This window comes from Nannobrachium achirus (genome assembly GCF_963921795.1).
Source record: "Nannobrachium achirus genome assembly, chromosome: 17".
In the NCBI taxonomy this organism is placed as follows: Eukaryota; Metazoa; Chordata; class Actinopteri; order Myctophiformes; family Myctophidae; genus Nannobrachium; species Nannobrachium achirus.
In genome coordinates, this window is record NC_137824.1 from 28,856,747 (window position 1) to 28,882,039 (window position 25,293).

The 25,293-nt window shown below is 41.9% G+C and overlaps 2 protein-coding genes across 2 annotated transcripts; both read right to left on the bottom strand.

The window, feature by feature from the left end:
* Nucleotides 1–231: 231 nt before the first annotated feature.
* bod1l1 (biorientation of chromosomes in cell division 1-like 1) lies at nt 232–16,591 on the bottom strand. The gene is made up of 29 exons (XM_080746653.1): nt 16,474–16,591; nt 14,797–14,921; nt 14,430–14,620; nt 13,861–14,280; nt 13,330–13,476; nt 12,914–13,071; nt 11,918–12,014; nt 11,657–11,774; nt 11,504–11,567; nt 9,516–11,391; nt 9,352–9,422; nt 9,020–9,122; nt 8,310–8,353; nt 7,929–8,016; nt 7,587–7,651; nt 7,082–7,163; nt 6,434–6,492; nt 5,946–6,009; nt 5,756–5,802; nt 5,402–5,567; nt 5,170–5,243; nt 4,598–4,706; nt 4,424–4,470; nt 4,005–4,233; nt 3,784–3,857; nt 2,178–2,286; nt 1,946–2,060; nt 936–998; nt 232–565 (listed from the first exon to the last, which is right to left on the bottom strand). The coding sequence occupies exons 1-29, from the start codon at nt 16,588–16,590 to the stop codon at nt 442–444; spliced, it is 5,046 nt and encodes a 1,681-aa protein (XP_080602779.1). The 5' UTR covers nt 16,591; the 3' UTR covers nt 232–441.
* Nucleotides 16,592–18,190: 1,599 nt separating this feature from the next.
* aurkb (aurora kinase B) lies at nt 18,191–25,293 on the bottom strand (the record flags this gene model as incomplete). The annotated part of the gene is made up of 8 exons (XM_080746654.1): nt 18,191–18,364; nt 18,482–18,656; nt 18,779–18,927; nt 19,032–19,170; nt 19,729–19,917; nt 22,085–22,130; nt 22,213–22,279; nt 25,285–25,293. 8 exons carry the CDS (start codon nt 25,291–25,293, stop codon nt 18,191–18,193), a joined length of 948 nt encoding a protein of 315 aa, XP_080602780.1.

Consider the following 25,293-nt stretch of genomic DNA (forward strand, 5'->3'; position numbering starts at 1 on the left):
TGATTGGCCCTAAATGCTCTCACTAAGCATTACTGAACAAGTGATGGAAGAAAGACGTCAGATCCAAACCATATGGCTGTAGTGCAGTAGACGGTATCAGTGGGATTCTTCCACAAATCCTTAAGATTAAGGATCTATAATCATTGGGTTTAAGTATTATAATACTTCACAGAGCTTTTCAATGCTGGCTAGCAGTGATCCCTGTCAAACCGTGCTGTATGTGTTAACCAAACTTGGAGCAAAGAAAGAAAAAAAACGAAAAAACAGTTCAGAGTTCATACTGGACAGGAAGCAGCCATCATTTTTGTTCTTCTGCAATGTGATTCGATAAAAAATTGATACAGCATTTAAGAGCGGTAACAACACTATGCTGTGGGAGTGAAAAATATGTATATTTAAAATAATTATCGTTGTCTGGGGAAATGATTCTACTTCAGGTGATCAACGATTGGCTCTCTTGGCGGGGGGTTCGTCTGACTTCTGTCCTCCTCGGGTGCGTACCGCAGGGGGGCTGGGTTCTCGTTTACGACCTCCCTTCGATGCTGCTGTTTGGCCTCTTGCTCCACTGTGAAGGGGAAACAAGGAATACGTCTTGGTGGGTTTGACAAAGTTGTTACCTCGACGCTGTTGTGCAGAAACCTTGTATGTCCATATTCTTTATTTTTTCACAAATGAACGTCCCATTATACTGTATACTTCATTATGTAACAGTGTCAAGCAAAAGTAGCAAAGTATAATTTTCCAGTCGGAAACTGTATTTGATCATTGTACATCAGGAGGCAACCGTGGATGTATTAAAATAAGTAGACGACCCATCGGTGCAGTGTGGGCCAATCTGTGCCGTGTGGGCAGTTTGAGGCAAGACAAATTTCATTGCCTCAAGGTGTACCAATTATTATGGCCAATTATACTGTAATTTGATGAGTGAGACTTACCGTGTGCTCTCCTCTTTACTGCCCTGTTTACTGGCTCGTGTAGACGGCTTACTTGGCTTGTTTCTATTAAAAAAAAGGGAAAAAAATAAAAAAAAATAATGAAACGGTAATTTTCAATGATATATGCATCTCAGCCATTATGGATATTAAGCTACTGTGGCACTGTGGCAGACTCATGAACTGGTGTCATACTGATGCACTGATGAAACTTTAACCACTGGGGGAATGTGTATCTTTTGGCTCACAGGCTAAAAAGTTCGGGAACCACTGCAATAGACCACCTAAGTCCTGGCGTCACTGCCTCTAGAGGGAGCTATCCCCCCAGTTTCAGTTGTTTTTTGTGTTGCAATCCCCATAGAGAATCTTAGATCACATATAAGAACTGTGTTGCAAAAATAAACGAATCATCCGGGCATTTCTGTCAGGGGGGTGGCTCTGCATCGTTTATGATATTTATATATATTTGATATAGCCTGTTTCTGGAGAAAATGTAGTTAATTGTGTCTTGAAAATCGGAAACTACACTTCCGGGTCTGAAATCACTGTCCATACTAGCCGCGTTCATGGCAAATGTAGTCGTTGGGTTTTGTTTGACTCGTTTCTAGCCTTTATTGTGTTACTCTATGGGTACATTTGTACACTTGCAACTTTAGTCAAACTCGCTGGGGTGGTATTTTTATATCCCCAATGGGGATATCAACAAAAAATAACAAAAAATAACATTGGCCAAATTGTTAAATATTAGAGAAAGGAATTGTGAAAATAGCCGATCTACATGCTCACAACGCCTCACAACACGAGGCGTTGTGAGCATGTAGATCAGCTATTTTACAATAGAACCATGTTATACAAAATGTGATGCCTCAACTCTTAGTGCTCGTCAGGGTGTGGGGGGGTCCCCAGTTAAAATATGATTATTTTGGGGGTTGCGGCCTGAAAAGGTTGAGAACCACTGCTCTATACGGCTAGTGCAGGCCAGCTGCATTTCAGACAATCTTTTATAAAAGTACCGTTCAGCCTCCAGACGGGCCGCGGAACGCGTTGTTCTGCTCTTGGTGTCTTCCTCTGTGGTGTCATCATCCTCTTCCTCTTCGTTCTGCTCCTTCTCTTTGTCCTTTGTATCGGCTGTAAAGAAAAACAAAATATATCAAACAAATATATATATATTTTTTAACGTGATATGAGTTAGCTCAAAAATGTCCCAGTAAAGGGATACCGTTAGGGAGCATAAACAGGCCCTACCAGAGTCCTCAGTGGCTGCTCCTGCAGCTCCCTTGGAAGGTCTGCCTCTCCTTCCAGGCTTCTTTTTAGCTGTCTCCTGCTCCTCCTGTGGCTGTTCATCCCCCTCCACCTATAGGGAGACCATTAAATCCTTAGCATTTACAATTTACATGGATAACTCTCACACATAATTATGTATAATATGTGGTAATTATTACAGTGGTCTGTGTGTGTGTGTGTGTGCGCGTGTGTGTGTGTGAGAGACAATGTATCATTCAATGCATTAATGAATCAATCAACTTAAATCTAAAACACCACTACCAATGAAAAAACGTATGTATAAGATCTCTGGATTTGCTGTGTTTTGTCCTTTAGACAGATATGTACGTTTATGTATGAATGTTTATGCATTATGGACATTGTCAATAAAGCTGTCAATCAATCATTATGTCAAGAAAGACATGTAATTGTCTCCACCAGCCGAAGGCTGAGGGAGAGTATGTTTTCCCCTCCGTCCGTGCGTCCGTCCGTGCGTCCTCGCAGTTTGTGAGCACCTAATCTCAGTCGCCGTTGGCCCGGTTGCTGCCAAAGTGAGCACACACATTCCCTGGATGCCAATCTAGAACCTCTGCCCTAAATTTCTCAAATGGGCCTTTTCTAGCGCCACCTAGTGGCCGATGTTCGCAAAACACATTTCTGTGCACTACTCTTACAGATTTTGTCCAAAAATCCTACAAATCGGTAGGCAGTATCTCGACAGTCACGTGATCGACACAGATCTGTCCGATTTTGCATATTGCATCCTGATTGGCTAAGATTGGCTTCCAAAGTTTGTAGGATTGAGCCGTTTTGAACAAAATGCCTCAAATCACAAACGCAAAGTGCAATTATCATGAAATCGCACACACACGTTCCCACTAGGCCCGAGGAAGAAATGCCACTTAATTTTTTTAAAATCAGCCTCATGGTGGCGCTATAACAGGCCGATTTGTGGTTTTACCTATAACTCCACCGATCAGTTTCAAACTTTGTGAGCGCACTCCCTAGAGGCTAAGGATAAACCTTTGCCCTGCATTTTTCACATCAGCCTTTTATAGCGCCACCTTTGGGCCGACATATGTAAAACACATTTTTGGATATTACTCCTTGAGATTTTATGCAAAAATCACGCAAATCGGTACACAGTATCTCTATAGTCATGTGATCAAGTCCGATCAGTCTGATATTTCATATTCCATCCTGATTGGCTAATATTAGCTTCCAAATTTTGCAGGATTGCTCCGCTTTTGAACAAAATGCCTCAAATCATCAACGCAGCTTGCGATTACCGTGAAATTTGCCACACATATTCCCACTAGGTCAAGGAACAAATGCTACCCTTTTCACATTGGCCTGTTATAGCGCCACCATTAGGTAGACTTTAGCAAAACACATTTTTGGAACACAATGCTTCAAATCATGCATGCATCGTCCGATTGCCATGAAAGATCTAAGGTGAGGAACATATGCCACCCTTTTTACATTGGCCTATTATACAGTAACACCACCAGTACGCACGGCCTGGTGGAGACCTGTGCTCGGAAGAGCACTGCTTCTAGTTTAATTGTGGGTTTTACTGGAAACATACCTGGTCTGTTTTGTTCTCAGTAGACTGTTCCTCTTCGTCTCCTTGCTGTGCCTGGCTCACCAAAGGAGACTGGCCTAAATAGAGGGGGGGGTTTATTAGTATCATTGTCATCATTACCATTAGTAGTACTAGTAGTTGCATTGTCAGTAATAGGTTTGGGCTCTTTTTTTTGGTTATATCAAATCACAATACTACAGCAATATCATGAATAAGCAGCTTACTGTCAGCGGTATCCTTAGCCTGGTCTCCGGCTTGTGTGACGCTGCAAGTGGGCATCTCTTCTGACATCTCTGTCTCTTTAGGTTGTTCCTCTTCTTCGGTGGTGGGTTTGGATGATTGCCCTGTGCCTTGTTCCTCTTCATCGGTAGTGGTTTTGGATGACCGTCCTCTGCGTGGCGTTTTGGCATCTGCAACTTTCTCCTGCTCAGTTTCCTGTGGAAACAAAGTTGTCTAAGCCAACACGTGGAGCCAAATAAGTACAGTAGATTGCTATTGGTTGGGCAAAACCATGAATGTACAAACTGCTTTTTTCCACAAATTAATAAAATAACCACGTCATTTTTCATTGCTGCAGCTTTAAAACCATGTAAGCAAAACATTAAAATCGCATGTAATGTTTCTTTGACTGGAATACACTCACCTCAGCAGACGGTTCCTCTTCGCTCTCCTTTTTATCTCCATCCTCCCCTGATCCGTTTAAGAAAATAAAAAACATTTTCATACAAATTCCTTTCCCTAAAAAAACAGTATTATTAACAAAACATTATCTGTAAACTTTTGATTGATACCGTTAGGGAGCATAAACAGGCCCTACCAGAGTCCTCAGTGGCTGCTCCTGCAGCTCCCTTGGAAGCTCTGCCTCTCCTTCCAGGCTTCTTTTTAGCTGTCTCCTGCTCCTCCTGTGGCTGTTCATCCCCCTCCACCTATAGGGAGATCATTAAATCCTTAGCATTTACAATTTACATGGATAACTCTCACACATAATATGTACAATAAGTGAGTTTTATTACGGTGGTCTATGTGTGTGTGTGTGTGTGTGTGTGTGTGTGTGTGTGTGTGTGTGTGTGTGTGTGTGTGTGTGTGTGTGTGTGTGCGCGCGTACGTGTCTGTGTGAGTGTGAGAGTGTGTGTGTAGGTGTATCATTCAATGCATAAATGAATCAATCAACATAAATCTAAAACACCACTACCACTGAATAAACCTATGTATGTACTGCATATATCACAAAGGACCACAATGGAAATAAGCTCTCGGGATTTACAGTTTTTTGTCCTTTAGACAGATATGTACAAATATGTTTATGCATATGCACTTTGTCAATAAAGCTGTCAATCAATATGTGAAGAAAGACATGTCATTTAATTGTGGGTTTTACTGGAAATATACCTGGTCTGTTTTGTTCTCAGTAGACTGTTCCTCTTCGTCTCCTGGCTGTGCCTGGTTCAACAAAGGAGACTGGCCTAAAGAGAGGGGGGGGTTAAAAGTGTTTATTAGTATCATTGTCATCATTACCATTAGTACTAGTACTGGTCGCAGTGTCAGAAATACGTTTGGTATTTTTTTTTTGTGGTAATATCGATTCACAATATTACAGCAATATCATGAATAAGTAGCTTACCGTCAGCGGTATCCTTGGCCTGGGCTCCGGCTTGCGTGCTGCTGTGAGTGGGCATCTCTTCTGACATCTCTGTCTCTTTAGGTTGTTCCTCTTCTTCTGTGGTGGATTTGGATGACCGTCCTCTACGTGGCGTTTTGGCTTCTGCAACTTTCTCCTGCTCAGTTTCCTGTGGAAAAAAAGTTTCTAAGCCAACACGTGGATCCAAAGATGTACAGTAGATTGCTATTGTTGGGCAAAACCATGAATGTACAAACTGTTTTTTTTTTCACTAATTAATAAAATAACCAACTTTAAAACCATGTAACCAAAACATTAAAATGGCATGTAATGTTTCTTTGACTGGAATACACTCACCTCAGCAGACGGTTCCTCTTGGGTCACATTTTTTTCTCCATCCTCCCCTGATCCATTTAAGAAAATAAAAAACATTTTCATACAAATTCCTAACAAAACATTACCTGTAAATATTTGATTGAATGCATGCAAACACCAAAAATGCACTTTCTTTAAAAGAGACTAAAAGTGTCAACGTAAGCCACAATACCAGAGTTATTGGTCGTTGAAGGTAGTTTTCGTTTACGTGTCACCCTGCCTTCTGTTCTCCCCTCCTGAAAAACAGAAGTGGAAGGAGAGATTGAGATTTTATCACACGTCATTTAAAGTGACATTGGTAGAACCATGTGTTGTGCATAAGATAACTACAAATATTGTGAATATAACTACAAATATTGTGGATCATCTGAATCTGTTGCTTCTGCACTCTGTGAGCATGTAACCAGAAGTAGCAATTCCATCCCATAAACGAACCAGAACAAAGCCAATTCTCTTTAATTATATATTTAAAAAGATTTGTTACAGATACTTTTCTTTCTGTCTACTAGGCAGACATTGTCACTTGGATTTCTGTGGCACTAGGGTATTGTAATTGCAATATTACAAAAATGCAGTTCCAGGACTTATCTTTTATATACAGTATTGACATCAACGTCAATTTGAGTTTGATTAAAATACACTAGGAACCCAAACAATTACCTTTTCTGACAAGCCTGATCCCTTTTCATCTTCTTGTCTGTCTGAATCGGAGGCACTACCTGAAAAATACAGTCTTAACAATCAGCAACACATCACCGCTAAAGCCACACCACTTTTGGGGCATACTCTCCATTGTAACCCTATGGTATTTGATCTAATAGATTATACTGTATCAATTGACAACACTATCCTTTTTTTATTATTGTATTTCCGACAAGCTAGAAATATAGACAAGCACACAGACAGAGAGAGAGAGAGAATAGATAGATTAAAACAAAAGATTAAATAATTCCAGAGGAACAGATGTCAACAAAATGTGAGACTTTGACATGATGTCAGCAAGTCGGAGCAGTCTGTAGTTAAACAAACCTCTTTAGCGAAACATTATCAACGTATTATGGAAATAATATTGGATAGTGTTGTCAAATTATGTTAACGATTGAAGCTAATTTAAGTCAAATAGCATAGGATTACAATAGAGAGCATACCCCCGAGAAGGGACACAACTTTGGTATTTGCCAATCAGGTCTAACACAGGAGCCAAAATAAAGGAAATAAAAGGGCCGCTGTTCATGTAAAAAGTTACATTTTTTGGTGTGTCAAATAACATGTTAAGAGAAATCAATTGCCAGAGCCCACAAGACTCACTGGTTTGTTTGATTAGTTTGGTTTGTCGTGAACGTCTTGTTTCTCTGACCTCCCCAGGGTTGTTAGGAGCATCACACTCCACCTGAGACAGAAATGGAGAAAAAAAAAGACAAAGGGAGAGCAATAATTAAAAAGATTAGACAGACGAGGATCAATGAGAAAAAATAAGGACAAAATAAATAAACAAGAGATATGGGGCGGCATTGGCTCAGGGGTAGAGAAACCACCATTAGAACACGTAGGGTTCCCAGTTCGAATCCGGGCTCCCCAAGAGTTAGTGTCGAAGAGTCCTTGAGCAAGACTCTGAACCCAGAGTTGCTCCCGGTGAGCAGGTTGGTGCCTTGCATGGTTTCCTCCGCCATCGGTGTATGAATGTGTGTGTGAATGGGTGAATGTAATGCACATAAAGCGCCATGGATAAAGGCGCTATACAAATGCACCATTTACCATTGATATACATTTCAATTTCTATTCGAATTGAACACAGGTAAAAGAAAAGTCTTACATTTTGTGGGTCTCTCTTTTCTTGTGCAACATTTTCTTCCAGTTTTGTTACGTTATGATCCTCATCTAAAGAAGAGAGTGAAGAGAGAAAACATAACATTAACAGTGTTTTATAGTTTTGGTAAACTGGTATTAACATGAGCTCAGGTGTTTGAGGAACAAAAACACTGAATTGCACTTTTGTATTTAAAAATAATATATTACTTTAATAATAGATGTTAGGTGTAAATATTTCAATATTTTTGAATGTCCATGTTTCCATTATTTATGGTATGAACTGTAATAGGTAACTGCATTAGCTGTGCAGTCCTAAATATGAAGTAATGTTAGGTGAACCACTTACTCTTATTATCTGCATCAATCTTGGCTTGGTTGTCCTCATCTTCTACATCCATCTTGGCTTGGTTGCTCTCATCTTCCATTTGCTCAACCTACAGTATTATTCAATAACAGACCACCCTGAACCTCAACATTCACTGAATTATGACCATAATGCTTCTGGGAAAAGGGTTAGGGTTACACTCATAACCAAGGTTGCATCAAGGTTAAGAATGCATGACTACGATGTCAATCCTGGCATCGCTACAGTACTTTCAACGACTTTTTCCACAATACTGTACTTTCATCGTGATCAGCACCACCACAACATTGGTCTGCATTCCACTATCAATAATCTTTTCAGATCACAAATTGTTTATATCAGTATAAGTGAATGATAACTCACCTGGGTAGCTGTCTTGACTGCTGCCACATTTGACTGGATTTCATCTAAAAACAACAAACATATGAGGAATCAGGACACTGGAAAGCTGAAGGGAAAGCTGCTAATGCCTAAGAGAAACAAACTTTTTACAGTATTACCCATATTGCTGCCAAGATCAGACTTTCCCATACTTTGTGATATGCACAATAAGGCATCCCACAGCACACGCTTAGCAGTTTCAATAACAAATGAAACTGTTCATCCCCCGTGTCATTATTCGACCTCATGCCATCCGGGCGAAGAAGCAGAACTTTGAAGTGGCAAAGGATTTGTTTTAGCAGGAGTCCCCTCAAACTGCCCTGTCGATAGGATGGTTTTCTGTGTAAAGTGGGGACCTCATCTAACGTCTTGGTCAGGGCAGGAATTTCATGGAGGCTATGAAGGCCATGGCTGCCGTTGCCCCTCAGTTTGGACTTGTGCCCCTCGAACCAATGGCATGACCTGAGGCCACAGTGGCCTTAATACCGCAGCTGACTGTACCACTTTTCTCCTCTGACTCTTTCTTGTCATGTAGACACCAGTGTCTTTTGTTGAGATTCTGAAATCTTATATTGAACTTCCTTTCTGGATAACAACTCATTTGATGACTTGTCAAAAGCAAAATGACACAGCAATAATTGTCATGGTGAATTATAATAATAAATAGCCATGAAAATAGACTTGTGAAATACCTTGTACATCAGCTGGTGGTTCCTCAACAGACTGTACCTCACTTTCAGCAGCTTTTTCTTCAGTTAACTGAGCCTGCTGTTCATTTGAGGTGGTTATATCATCCTACACATGTGAAAGAATAAATGATGAAAGAAAGTGAGATCTTGCTTTTTAGATCTAAAAAGATCTTGCTGAACTTTTTTTCTAAGTGGGATATTCACTGAGAGCTGATCAGAGCATCGGCATCAAAATATGCATTTAAAATGTTTTTTTTTATCTGGCAGAAATTAAGGCAAGAAAAGAAAGTCTTTTGCACAAAAAAAAGGAACAAGCCACAAAAATGTATTCTCACCACAGGAGCAATTGAACCAGATGTGTGTACCTGTGGCACATCTGTTTCTCTCTCCACAACATCAGGGGTATCTACAAAGGGAACGGATTTAGCTTATGAAAAACAAACACATACTCATCACTTGAGTATCAATCTGATATTTACAACAGATTTTTTCAATTTACCTGCACTGTCCGTTTCTCCAGTAACAGGCTTATCCACCTCCTGAGATATAGCTGGTGGCAATGTAGTAGTCTTTTGATCATTGTCAGCCTCCATTTGAACAACCTCAGTAACATTCGGCTCTGCCTTTCCAGGTGTAGCGGTATCCATTGGTGGAGGCGAATTCACCTCACCATCTTCTCTGGGGTTTACTGGGATTAGACTAGGAGACAACGTGCTATCAGGGTCCATAGAAAGCAGAGTCAAAGCTGCCTCTTTCATCTTCATGTCAGCATCATAGAGTGTCAATTCAGGGGCCTTGACCTCAGGGGCGGCAACCTCCTGACAAACGTCATGCACAAGTCTTGCGTCCGCCGATGTACATATGTCCATCAGAGTCAGCAGAGCATCTGCCTCAGGTGGCATGGGACGTGTTTCCAGCTCACCGTGTCGAAGCTCCGTCTCACCGTCGTCGGGCTCGGGAGTGATGTCACTCAGCGCGTCATAAGTGTCTTCGGACACAGAGGTAACAATGGTGGTAGCAGTAGGCTCTGAGTCTGTGCTCGCATCTTGAAGAAGAGCTCGTTTCTTAGGAGGCTCTTCCGACTCAGGACATGGCGAGGATACAGAAGGTGTCAGGGAACTTTCAGACTTGTCGTTTTTGTCTTCTTTATATGCCTTCTTCTCCTCTAAGCCCTCTTCTTTCTTTTCAATGTTATCCTTCTTCTCTAACCTCTTTTTGGCACTTCTACTCTCCAATTTATCTTGTGGGGTGTCTTCCGGGGTCCTCCTGTGTTCTTTCGCACTTCCCTCTTTTTTCTTTTCTTTTGTTTGCAGTTCATGTTTGACCACAGTTGCAACTCGTTTACTTTTTCCCTCCAAACTCTGGATTTTTTGGTCAGTTTTTGTTGACATGGCAGTTTTCACTTCCTCTTTAGATTTCAATTTGGATTTTTCCACAGCCTTGCCCTTTTCTGTGGGCTTAGATTTCCTTGGATCTTTCTCAGTTTCAGAGCTAGCTTTGTTCAATTTCTGGCTGTCTAGTTCTGCCTTAGTCTTCTCTCTCTCGCCGTCTTTGGTGTCAGATTTAGATTTGGGCTTCTCCACTTGCTTGTCATCAGTGTGACTCTTTACTTTTTTCACAACTTCCTTGGGGTGCTTTTCCCCTTTCTTACTGCTGTCAGAAACTAGCTCCATGTCTGACCGGTCCTCAGAGGAACCTGCAGAATCTGGGCGTATTAACTGCTTAGCATCACTTTTACCCATATAATACCTACCTAGGGTCTTCTCTCCTTTACTCTTTTCTTTAACTTTCTCTTTGTCCTTATCCCGAGGTTTGTCTTTGTCTTTCTCCTTATCAGCTTTAGCAGCCTCCACAGCTGGGGTCTTTGACTTCTTGGAGGTGGCCTCTCTCGAAGCCCCCTCGTCGGCCACACCTTCAGACACTCTCACTTCCCTTGTGGTTCCTAGCATTTTCTTTTCACTTTTGACCTTGGGTCTCTTCTCTCCCTTCTCATCAGAGGACACTTTAACACCGACGCCCTCCTTCTGTTGGGTCTCGTCTGCTTGGGACTCAGCTCTCTTCTCCATTTTCGGTTTAAGCTTAGTGCGGTCGTCTGACAGGCTGCGTTCTTTCTCTTTGCGCTCTTTAGAATGCAGCTCCTTGCGGGGAAGCCGATCAAATTTTCCAATGGACCGATGTTTCAGTGACTCCTGGGAGCCCTGCTCTAATTCCAGGATGAAGGAATGTGCACGGCTTTTGTCCGGCAGCTTTTTTGTTTCGCTGGAATCCTCAGAGATGTTACCACATTTCCTGTGTCTCTCATCTGATAATACGGATTCTGACATTCGTCTGATCGGCTTAGCTTGTGATGCCTTTGAGGATGAAGGCTTCACTTCCTTTTGGAGTGACAAGAGGCAAAACACAAAATACATTACAATACAAAAACAACTCAGTATCCGATTGTATACTACTTTAATACTCTACTTTAATACTGCAATGGTGACTTACCCCTTTCTTAGCGCTTTCGCCACCTGAATCTCCTTTCCTCTTGCTTGACACATTGCCTTCTTTCCTGAGGAGCAAATATGATCATAATATAACATTATCCGAAGGCTTCATGCAGCCATTGTTTGTATTCAGTAAAAGGTTTTGTAAATGCACCTTGAGTCAAGCTTCCTCTTGAGTGCCATTTTCTTTTCCAGAACCTTCCTTTCTTTACGAGCTTCTTTGGCCCTGGGGCCTTCCAGACTGGGGGAGTCTCTTAGCCGTCTTCTTGCATCTTTGGATGGAATTGTACAATTAGCTACCAGTCTAACATTTTTTTATACTCATCTCACTCTTGTTTTTGAGACTAGGTGTGTTTGAGAGAAATTACTTCATCAGCAGCAAAGGATAAAGGTGTTACTTGTGTCATAAAAATACCTTGTTCCTCAATCAGAGCTGCTTTTTGTCTTCGTTTCTCTTCCCAGCGCTCCCTGTTCTGCTGTCTTTTAAGCAGTCTCTCTTCTTTGTCCTTGGCCTAACAGAACAGGAGCAAAAGAAGTGAACAGCAAGAAAAAAAAGAGGACATCCAGGGTTTTAATCAGACATTAACATAGAAAAACAACAGGTGTTTAATTCCCTCAGACTTTCAATTCAGCTCAAGCAAGTAGTAATATAAATGGTAAGACAGAATTAATTTATCAAATGGATTCCTCGCTGTGTGCATGTTTTTTTTTTTTTAAATAATCTGAAATTATAAAATATTGTAAAAAGAACAGTACAAGCAATAATAAATGTGTAAAGCTGAACATGTTTAATTTTGAACAAAATTTCTGGCACAAGTAAATGGAAGTAGTAGGATGCCAAAAAAAGTTGCAGAATAAATAAGTAATAAATAAAGTGGGGACAACTAGTGTGTGGTCGCTGGAGCAAGCCCATAATTATAGCGACTAGACTACCAAAGTTCCAATGAGAAGGCAGTAAACCACAACAGATATTTAGTGTTCAACAGTAAGAATAAATGTAATTGTACTTGGCAGCTTACAGGTGTTAATGTGATGGTGAAGTAGGGACTTATTGAGAAGGAACTGATAAATGATGGTCAAACAACAATAACTTTAAGGTATGAAAAAATAAACTATATGGATGAATTCAGGTAGAGGCAGTCTCATAATTAACTTGTCTAATAACTCCTAAAACACTAAGGAGGAAGTCTAATGTCACACTCTAATGGTTAAGTAGATTGTTAACATAAGGCTATATCCTATAGGTTCGCTGTACACTAGGCTTCCAGCTATGAATGAACTATGTTCAGTAAATAAACAGATTACTGATTACTGGGGAGCAACTCCAATAGTTGATCAATAATCTGTTGCTTCCTTTTTGTTATAAATACAGTAATCAATACATCAGCTATTACATAAGACTATTACTCACTGCTGATCTTCGGCGCTCTTCCACAGTGACCTCATCATCTGAGTCGCTATAGTAACGGGAGTAGAGGAAGGGCTTGTGGACGTAGGCCTTTCGACGAGGCTTGGGTTCCTTGTCGTCTTCAGTGTCTGCAGTGCCTTGCTTTCCTTCTCCTTTCTCAGCTTTAAATTTGGGCAAAGACAGAGAACACGAATAAAAGGAAAACCCATATGGCATAAATTCAATTTGTATGGTGTTCGCAGTTAACACCTTGTTAACGGCTTCTACATCCAGCAGCTAAGACACAACGTTAGTAAAGGACACAAAGGTGGATTTTCACTAATTTAGGTAAATGTGGTAGGATGCTATTTTGTATGTCTTAACTAAAAGGTTATTAAGAAATAATTAAAAACATATAAACAGAGGTGTGATCTACAGACCATCTGAAAGCTCTCTATCCTCTGAGGAATCTGATGGAGGCTGATCTTCGTCACTTTCCTCTTCGAATGACGACAGGTCACTGGTGTGGACAGAGCTCACAGTGAGGTCACTCAGGCCATCAAGATCAGAGTCCTCCAAGGAATATTCTAATCAGGGGAAGACAGAATGACCAAATTGTACATTACCATTGTAATAACAACAAAGTTTGTTAATACAAATATACTAAGAAAGTAAAAAAAAAGAAAAGCTTAATAACAATAATAATAACATTAATAGTCAGCTCTGATAAATTATCTAAAGTCAAATAGAATGAACCAATGATTAGGTATGTCAATATCTGCAATAAATTGAAAAGCAAGACAACGACAATTTCGACAAAGGAAAGAAAAATACTATTTCTAACAGCAAATTAACATTTATTGTGGTTTTATTACAAAATGACATCTCTTTTTACACATTTCTTTATTCCATTCATACTGTACATCCATTTCTTACTTTTGATCGTAAGAAAGAAAATAAGAATAGCTCACCTTCCTTCAGCCGCTCTCTGGTTTTCTGCTTGATTTGACAGGAGGGTTTCAGTGGCTCATCCTCCAGTCTGTCCTCCGTTTGTTTGCCCGAGTTCTTGCTGCCAGCTTTGTCTTTAGCATCGTCCACCTGCTCCTGACCTCCTGATGTCTCCTTCTCCACCTCCTCCATCAGTCCCTCTTTGGCAGAAACCATTTGCTCCTCAGCTTCCTCCACCTTGACGTCCAGTACTTGGAATTCTGATGCAAGCTTTGCCTCTTCCGCCTCATCGGTCATCTTTTCATCGCTGTTGATATCGTCCCCCTCCTCCATGTCTCCACTGGGGGTTGCCCTCGAGCTGGCCTCCTGGTTGAGAGAGGTTATCGTGTCCAGGATTGACATGGCGTTGGGGGCAGAGGAGGTGGCTGGTGTCGATGACGAGGCTGGGAGTGGGGAATTGTTTTTATGTTAGATTAGTTTTTTGTATGTCAAACCACAGCAGGTAAACGGATGTGAAGTGACAAGTGACTGGTGACTTTTGTGAGTCCCCCCCCCCACTACTTAAGCCCCTAAGTAAGTATTATATGTGTACCCTGCTCAAGGATGATGCCATCTGGTTTCATCTCTGCTGGAGCCAGTGGAAGAGGAGGCTCCTCACTGCAGCTGCCAGGGGACAGGAATTCCCTGACCACTCTCTCCACTTGTGGCCTGAAAATGTGATTGATTTTGGGGTCCACCACCTGGGCTACTATCCTGTCCACCCCCTGCTCCAGCATTCCAGACCTGACAAGTACAAGAGAAGAGCCTTGGCTTAGTTTGCGCAAGCCAGATAAAGGAACGCAAAACAACATAGCGCAAACAAGGTTTTTCCACTAGGCTTATTTTGCTTTGAGTGAGCAAAGGTGCATGAAGATGAGATGTACAGTATATAATGAAGTCAACGCTCCCTTCTCACTTACTGTAGCACAAGTTGTCTGATGTTGTTCCTGAGCTGGTTCTTGTTCAAATGAGGACTCCATGTGTGGTTAGACAGGTGGTTGGAAACAAAGTTGTCCACTCTTTGTTTCAAATTCAAGTAAGCAGGCTGTAAAAGACTATGGATGTTTAATCTATATATAGACAACACTGATAGGAACAATACAATTAGTGCAGGAACTACATTCTGATCTACTATGATTTTGTATTAGCCCTAAAATAGCTGAAGCTGATACATTGCATTGTTTTCCATATAAACAACAGTATAACACTTGATGCATTTTCCATAGAGTCTCAGGAGCATTCTGTGTTATGTACGCACAATAATGAATTGGTGCAACTTGGAGTCAGTACTTGTCAAGTAATTTCCACTTGACAGTAATTTCGGTCAGAAAATATGTATTTAGCTAAATATGTCACATTTTCCAAGAGAGTTACACAGACAACATTGTGATTGTGGGACAACAGTCACAGCAACACAGTATGGGGCACTTAAATCAACACATGCACAGTTTTGTGTCCCATATCCATGTGGTTTGGCTATTTAGTGTAGGTCCGGTCCATAGCGCTAACTTATGGACTACAGCAACCTTGGGCACGGGTGCCAACATTGGCACAGAGGAGGGTGATCACTGGCACACTGGCCTAAATGTGTGAGAGGATTAAATGATGTCCCCTCACATCTTTCACTGCTATGTTTAATCTAGCCACAAATTGCAACACTAGATTTTCTTTTAATATGTTGAATCTCGGGTTGCAATACCTCCCATTGGGATTCAATGCATCAAAAGAGCTTTTTTTTTGCCATCTTCTGATTGTATTAAACAACGTCAAACTCACCAACATTGCGGCTGTATGGAAAGCCTTACGTATACTCTTTCTATCTGCAAAGTGTTTGTTTCATAAAAATCCACTGTAGACATGTTACAAAGAAATTCCGTTCAAGTGATTCTTTTTTCTAAGTGTTGTAGTTTGGAAGCGCTTGTGGGAAATCACTGTGGTCCTGTGCTGTGAGTGTCACTGTGACCACCTGGTTCTAAATGACACATAATGCAGGAGGCAGTGGGGCGTTGCGTTATTGAAAACGAGCGCTTCCAAAGTTCAATACATAGCAAAAAAAAAAACAAAAAAAAAACATGTCTGTTCGGATTTCTTGACAGAAAGTAAGGTGGATTTTTATACAACGAACACTTTGCAGATATAAAGAGGATAAGTCAAGCTTTCCATATTGCCGCAATGTTGGTGAGTTTGACGTTGTTTAATACAATCAGATAGGAAAAACTGTTTTGATACATTGAATCCCAATGGGAGGTATTTTAACCCTAGATTCATAATATTTAAAACAATTCTAGTGTTGCAATTTGTGGCTATGTTTAATCATCTTGTAGCCTACAGAAATGTTGTCAGTTTTTCTCCCTGGAACTCCCTCAAGGACCCCTGGGGGTCCACGGACCACACTTTGAGAACCAATTTTCTAGGCAGGGTTACATTTTATGTGATCGTTTTCGATTTATCTGTTCTAGCCACATGAGCTTGCGCATAAATACATCTCTGTCTGTCTTGTATTAATAGCCTATATCTAAGTTAGTTCTATACAAGGACACACTCTAGCTAATGTAACGTTAGTTAAATGCATCAAGAAGATGCTTCTTGTAACCGACCTTCGTATCCACGTCTGCAAGACAATCCCTCCTGAACTGATCGAAGAGTCCCTGCGTTTTCAGATGGTTCACGATCATGGACACAAGCTGTGGGTCACCGGGAGCTAACCCTGCCATGTTTACATACAGCTAGGAGTACTATGGGGATAATAACGTATCGATACTACAGGTCGCTGACTGGTAAATGTCCCACACGCATTCAACACCGGGGATTCTGCTTCTATTATGATTGTAAAAGTTCCAAACGGCTTCACCCCTCACCCGGAAGGAAATGAGCAAATGTTGTCACGTTGACTACGGAACACTCTGTCAGCGACCTCTAGTGGCGCTTATTCTTCATGATTAATATGATCCTGGATCCTTATTGAGAAAGAGCAGTGGTGGGTAAAAGTGTCAATACTGCAATGTAGAGATACTCCGTTGCTAGTCAAAGTCCGGAATACAAAATATACTTGAGTAATATTACAAGGGGGGGAAAAAACAATCCAAAAATTATTGGCAGCGGTGGGATTCGAACCCACGCCTCCGAAGAGACTGGAGCCTTAATCCAGCGCCTTAGACCGCTCGGCCACGCTACCGGTGAGACGACAATATAGTCCAATGCCAACAATAATGTAACTTGTCACAACCTAAACACATAGCTGGATAAAGTGTATTGTAGTGTAACTTTTAAAATGATACAGCCCATGGCAAAGACTTGCTGTGTCCATGGCATTTCTGTTTTACACACCAATCATTTTTTGATCACAATACCCAATTACTGAACATCAAGTCTCCAGGTTTTCTTCAGAATATGTATGCCACTGATTTACAATGAAGTCCACTAGTGGTTCTGAAACGTTTTATTTGCACAGACCACCTAACTCTTTCATTTGTAAGTTCCATTGTACACTCGAGTCGGAGCGATCTCTTAACGTTTCTGGAAATATTGTCCACTCATTTTGTAATACAAAATGTTGCCACATACATACTAAAAATAACTTCTGGGAACTCAGATTACATACATAGAACATTTTATGTATGCGGCAACATTTATTTCCACAAAAATGTCAACCACAAGCCAACATGGAGATGAACCCTGAATCAGGATGATGTATGACAAATCATAATGTGTACCGATTTGCGGGATGTTTGGACAAAGTGTGGCATTTCTTCCTTGGCAGTGGGAATGTGCATGAAAGTGAGGAAATAGCCTGCACACAATGAACGTCCTTTTCACATGGTTTATTTACCCCTCACAGACACGTTTCAACCAAAAGGTCTTCCTCAGCATTGAGCGGGAATGTGCGTGCAAAGTTCCACGGCACCCAGACGGTGTGTTCATGATGCGAGGCATTTTGTTCTAAACAAGCCACACAAGAGTAGAGATACTGTGTACTGATTAGCACAATGTTTGGACAAAATCTGTAGGAGTAATTCCCCCCCACCCTCAAAAATCTGCCTCCTGGTAACAGTATAAAAGACCAGTGTGAAAAATGCAGGGCACATTCACAGCAAAACATAATCTCAGCCACACCGTCGGCCTGGCCCGAGACAATAACAATTCAGGCCAAGACCTATATATGAAATTATGAATATGAAAAAAGTAGGAAAGAAGCAATTTATTACAGCAGACTAGATAGTACAACATTAAAATATACACAACATGTCGGCATAAAAATATAGAAACAAAGTAAAAATATAAAAGAAGTTCAAATTCGCAAAACAGTGGTCGTCATCAGGGTTTCTCAGATGCACAGACAGGGGGCAAGACTCGTCTTGTGTTTGCCCGCACCCAGGGGTGGTCGATAACGTTCTGTAGGGACATTCGGTTGGATGGATTATAGCGGAGAAGCTTGGAAATCAGGTCTCGGGGTCCCTCCTTGACAAATGCTGGGAAATGCAAGTCCACCTGAAAATATCAAGAACATAAGTCTCTGTTCAGGTTAATCCAATTACAATGTTTTAAAATATATAGTGTCAGAACGATTATATACAAACAGGGGAAAAAAAACTAAAGGGCCGTTACCTTCGTAATTCTTTTGTAGGTTTCTGTGTGGCTGGCAGTTTCAAAAGGTGGGTTGCCGACCAAGCACTCATAGCAGAGCACCCCGATGCACCAGAAGTCCACCTTCTCATTGTGGGTTCGCCCCTCAATCATCTCCGGGGGCAGGTAGTCCAGTGTTCCACACATGGTGCGTCGCCTAAGAAGGTTACATTTTAGGCCTTTAGGATGCAGTCTATTACCGTTCTTCAATATATTTCAGTTAATCAAATTCAAATTTTTAAGTTGTCAAATCACATCACAATTATGTGGATTCCTTACCTTAGAGATGGCGCATGGACAGACCAGCCAAAGTCTGCAATTTTAAGCTCCCCACGAAAGCCGAGTAGAAGATTTTCTGGCTTGATGTCACGATGAATGACTTTCTTCTCGTGGCAGTACATCAATGCATCAGATACCTCCTCCATGAACTGATAATTTAAAATGTTAGAATTAGACCGCATCGCTTAGACCACATCCCTTTCACCTTAGGAGTAACATAATATTGACTGCCTTTTAACACATTGACTTGTACCGTTGCAGTGCGCTGCTCATCAAATCGTCCAAGTTTCTGCAGCTCCTTGTACATCTCACCGCGTGGGGCGTACTCAAGAATCAAAATGACTCTTGAGCGATCATGGAAGTAATTGTAGAAGCGGAGGATATTGGGATGTCTGAGGAGAGGAAAGAGTGATATTTCAGGAGCAAAACTAAGACATTAAATGACAATGACACAAATTAGTGTACATTAAAAAGCGGAGAAATACAAGCAAATACTATAGCAACATCCGCAGTCAGGAAACGCATTTAAAAGCTTAAAATAACAGTAAGTGCTTACAAGAGGGCTAAAAATGCATACCGGTAGTTTGACTGCGGTTTAGGCTATCAATTAAAATTAACATTTAAACCTATTTTGCAAGTGTGGATGCTCCCCTATTTGTATTCCCCATGTTCAATTTTTGCAAACGCCCCACTCTTGTGACTCTTGTCAGTCACTGTTCATCATTTGGGAACTTTCTTTAAAGAAATAAAGGAAAATATCATTCAAAATAATTGATTCAAAAGCGTTTAAATCAACCATGTCAGTGTCAATGTAACTGCCTGAGCAATGAACCAGATGGAACTTGAAGTTATGCTTGGTACAGGTTTTGCTGTACAAAATTGTATAGAAAAAAAAAAAAAAAAAAAAAAAAGGGAGGAAGGACAGTCAGTGCCCATTACATAATACTAACCTGAGATGGGACTGAATCTCGATCTCCCTTCTCAGCTGATGTTCCACACCCTCTTTTTCTATCTGCGACTTAAACAACACCTTCAGCGCCACGGTGGCGTTCTGGGCCTTCTCCCTTGCAAGGTAGACATTCCCAAACTTGCCCTTCCCCAGTGGTCGACCAATTTCAAAGTCATTGAGCGTGAATTTCCTGAGAAGAGGGATACACAAAATAAATGGAGACCATGTTCGACAAACCGACTTTGACACCACCATTAGATTTTTAGCCACCTACTTTGCTCGATGCAAACATATTTTACATAGATTATCTGTACAGCATTACAGAGAGATCTGTATTATACATTCACTTCCATGGTTTCAGTAACATAGGTGTTGTGGGATAGGACTCCATTTGGGTGTAAAGGCCAGGCTCCGACAACAAACTGACTTGTCCCGATTATTACAGATTACATCGGAGGAGTTGCTCCAGCGAAGGAGTAGTTTACCCCCAAAATGACTTTTGCCATCAACTACTCCTCCCATGGAGACTTGAATTCATGGATATCTTTGTTTTTGTCACATTCCTAAGCCAAAAAATGTGATTATAATAAATGTACCCCCATTGATTCTGGTAGTAAGTGGACCCACAGTGTCTTTGGGTCCCACCTCAGAATCAATGGGGGCTGGAGGGCACTGTGGCGCTTCGCCCCACAGCTAGACGGTCCTGGGTTCGATAACGGCTGGGGGAAGCTGTGGGCGTGTTCCTCCCTCCGCGCCCACACCCTAGGTGGGGTTAGCGATGGGGCCTTTCTGTGTGGAGTTTGCATGTTCTCCCCGTGTCTCCGTGGGTAGATGCCCTCACAAAAACATGCAGTAGTCCTGGTTTCTATTAGCCTGCTTCCAGACCATAGACCCCACCCACTCTCAGAGTGGACTCTTTCTCTGGTCTGGAGCTGAGTACATGAATCGGGATTTATTTTCGGCCCGTCCAATGAGCGCGGGGGGAGGGGGTGGGTCTAACGTATATCCAATCCACGCAGCAGTTGAAACGATTCAAACAAAGTTCACACACAGGCAGGCTGAGGAAGGCACACACGCGCGCTGATTTCACCAAGCTGTAAATGTTGATTACATGTTTCTGGTCGCAGTTCTGTGTGGAAGCAATCACTGGCACAGACAGAGACACACACACAATCCGCGACCGTGACCGTGCGTCGCGTCCACCGTGCGTCGCGGATGCGCGCAAACACGCACTCTCGCAAAAAAGTCTCTCCCCCGTAAATCGCTCAGAATAGGGCACAGTTTCAGACTACTGCGTGAGCCGAGTCTGAGATCAGGCTAGGTTTCTATACTACCTCCCCAATTCCCCTGGCGTGGCAGGGGAAGAGCAGAAACTCTAAAACTCGACAACTCAGCTGCTGGGATTGCTACTAAAACTCGACTACTCAGCTGCAGACCAAGAGTGTGACTCCGGACCGGGCCTCCATGAAGCACGCATGTGGATCTGCCTGGATCTCTCTGTGTCTATCTCTTGCTCTCTCTTTGTTCCTTACTGTCCCCCCGACTCGGTCGAGGCAGCACGGCTGTTCACCCCAGAGTCAGGATCTGCCTGACGTTTCCTCCTCCTTAAGAGGGGGTTTTTCGTTACCATTGTCGCAAATTGCTTGCTCAGGGTGGGGGCCTCGGGCCTGTGAGGTATCCGCTCGAGTTCTCTCGAGGGGGTACCTCACAGGTACAGGTTCTGCTCGGGTTCTCTCTCTCCTCCCCCCACCCCCCCTACCTCCCCTCCCCCTACACACGCATGCAGCGCCTGTGTGTGTGTGTGTGTGTGTGTGTGTGCGTGCGTTCGTTCTTGTACATACGCATGCAGGACCTGTGTATGTGTGTGCGTGTGCCCCTTGTTGTCTTTCCCTTGTCTCTCCCTTGTTTCTCCCTCTCTCCTCTCTCTCTCATGGCTCTTTAGCCTTTGTAAAGTGTCTTGAGATAACTTGTTATGATTTGACACTTTAATAAAATTGAATTGAATTGAAACCAGGACTACAGGTTAGGTAGTTGGCACTGGGTGAGAAAATGGGTTGCAAAACCGCAGGATAAAAATATAAAAAATAAAAGAATCAGTGGGGGCTTTATTGGCTTAGGAATGTGACAAAAACTAAAAGATATCCATGAACTCAAGTCTCCATGGGGTGAGTAATCAATAGAAAAAGTCATTTTGGGGGTGAATTATTCCTTTAATTAACAGCACGGTCATAATGCATGTCTGAATCCTGCATCTATAATAACACAATGTCTGAATCCTGTATCTATTCATTATGATATGCCAGTCAATATAAAACAAGTAGTTTACAGTGCTGTATGTATTGCATTACTTTACTCACTTTGCTGCTGTGGTGCAGGATGAAGTAACAGGGGCTCTCCCAGGCCCTAAAAACAACACAATAAACAATCATCTTTCTCAGCATATATTAATTTCCAAATATTTACGAATGAGAAGAACAGGCAGTACCTGTGATCCCAGTCGTGCGGTTCACCTGAACACGCTGTGGGCCGGGTACTGTAGATGGAGTGGCAAACTGAAAATGTGGAACAGACAGATACACAAGACATAAATATAGTGCTCCCCGTTGGTAACCAGCTTTCAGTGGGCACTTCATCGAATTTTGTGTTTACACCGCTTTCATTTTGTGAACAAAAATGGATAACAAAATGGAAATGTATCATTTCAAAACTGTCATGGGAAGAAAAACAACAACACCTATATTCTATCAGGAGACCACAAGATAAGGTAAATGTAATAATGTATTAAATTCCCATCGAAAGGTGTGATTCACTGCCCCCGTTTCCCCCCTTGCACATAGCAATTGTATTTTGTGGATACAACAGACGCGTAGCCAACGTTAAGGCGAAAAGGCCACCGCTTTTCTTTTTTTTAAGACCTGATCTTAAAAAATAAAACTGTCGAAAAAGCCAAAAAATGTCGCTCAACCAGTTCCTTGTCCATTCACGGGTAGGCGCTAGGCGGGGGAAGGCGGCCAATTAGTCAACTCGCTCATAGGAATGCAAATTTCTGCTTGTCTTTTGTTTAGAAACTCAATGTCTCTGGCAGTGTTTTTGGTGCTACAGTTAAAGAACATGAGCTTGCTTCATTTTGGACTCACCTTGATATCAAAGAAAGCAAGGAAGCTAAATGTGAGGTTTTGTGCTCAGATTGCGCTTTCGCCAGTGTCCATTACTTTTTGATCTTAAAGGCTCTAATTACACTGCTCATGACAAGATGCACTGTTGGAAGAGAGATACTTTGAGAGAGACTTAAGAAGTGATTGACTCTGGACTATGATGAAGTTATCATTTCAGGGGTGGCACTTCGCCTACCCTGAATTTCATTCCTGGACATTGCATCACTGGGATACTTTTTTTCTTTCTTTTTTTTAATTATACCATGTTTATTAACTGAATACACAGGAGCACAATGAAAACGAGTACCCAGTCCAGGAGTGTTTGTGTTATTTCGACCGTAGGTCGCATTTACTATCAAACCCTGCACAAAGTGTGAGTGAGTCCGTCAGTCAGTCTGTCTGTCACACCTCACACGTCACACTCTTGCCCTGCTCATATCTCCGCAACCGTTGCCCCGATCCATGCCAAATTTTGCACACACGTTCCTTACCTGCCAAACTACAACCTCCAAGGACCCCCGGAGCTCCAGGGACCCCCAGGTCCCTGGGGGACCCCCAGATGTAAAAAATGACCAAATGTGCTAAACTGACCAAATGACCTCCCCAACGGGGCTGCTCACGGGGAATTCCCGGGGACCACCCACTCCTGGTGCTCCAGAACGAATGCAAAAGTGGTGGCGCCCCCAGTGGAGGACCCCCTACACTGCAGCTCACATAAAATGCCATAACTCCGGCTAGGAGCGACCGGGACAGCCGGGCCCGGTACCTATTCGTCCGCCTTGCCGGCGCGGAGACCCCACCCCTCATTTCTCACATGGCCCTCTTCTAGCGCCACCATGAGGCCGATTCTTGCAAAACACATTTTTGGACACTGCTCCTACAATTTTTGCCCTAAAATCACGCAAATCGGTACACAGTATGTCTACACTCATCCCATCAACATGAATCTCTCCCATATAGCGCCACCTCCAGGCCGATTTTTAAAAACACATTTTTGGACACTGCTCCTACAGATTTTGCCCTAAAATCACGAAAATCACTACACAGTATGTCTACACTCATGTCATCAACATGGATCAGGAAGATTTTGGCAAAACACATTTTTGCCCTATTTGTGGAGATAAGTGACCTACGGTCGCTTATCTCCCGATTAGGGAGCCTTACTGGTGCTTTTAGCCTCAATGTCTTACTGTACCATGTGCCATTTAGTTTTCTGACTAATTATACTTGTGTAGCAAACAAAAAGACTATAAAATGGAAGAGATAGAAAACGTACTGGTCTTTGGAGAGGTTTCGGATCCTTGTTTTCTTTGTTCTGTGGAAGAAACAAAAAGAGACAGATTAGTTTTAACTTCAACTGATGCTGTACTAATCAATCCAAGTGCGCACACAGACAGACAAGGATGCTAAGTTACACGCTAACTTTATTCAGTGGTGTAAGTAACTAATACCATTTACTTACTACCGAGTCTGACTGTACCCAAGTAAGATTTGAGGTATTTGTACTTTTTACAACAATACTTTTACTCCACTACCTCATTGACAAATGGAAAATATTGTACTTTCACTCAACTAGAATTATTTGAATACTTTAATTACTTAATTGTTACTTTGTAGATTGTATTATTATTACAAAACATACATGATCCACTTCAACCCTATATACATTTTGGCCATTTGAAATTACAAAACATACATGATCCACTTCATCCATCCACTCCATCCATCCATCCAGGCCATTTGAAAATAGCCGATCTAGAATTGATACTTTTACTAAAGTAATGAAACGTAGTATTTTTTTCCCACCACTGTTTTACTGGTGCTTATTGTACTGGACTGTACTACCAGTCCAAAGTGAGCATACAGACACACACACACACACACACACACACACACACACACACACACACGGGGACAGCATACAAATTACACAAGGATGCTAAGCTACTAGACAACTTTACTGGGGACTGCCCCACAAGTCGGGTAACATGTCCTTAGGTCGAACACCCTTTGGTCCGACACCAAAACCTAACCTTAGCAGAATTATGCCTAAACCTAACCTAACCTCAGTAACCGTGACGCGGGTGATTTAGCTAACCTGCCGAAGCTGGTGAGTAGCTAACCTGACGACGGTGTTCGACCCAACGGGTGTTCGACCACCACACAGTGTCTGTTACTATGGCTGCTGCCAGTAGATGACATTTACATGCCAAACGTTATACATTATAATTATATAAACAGTTCGATGTCATTTAGTCGTTACGCTTTTGTCATTAAAATTACAATGCTAATGCTAACGCTAGCCTTTTCCCTCCCCCAAGTATGTTACATTGTGATCTTACTTCTTATTACCGCTCAATAACACGGGGACGCAGATCACTGGAAATTAATAAAGACGTTACCTGCATCAT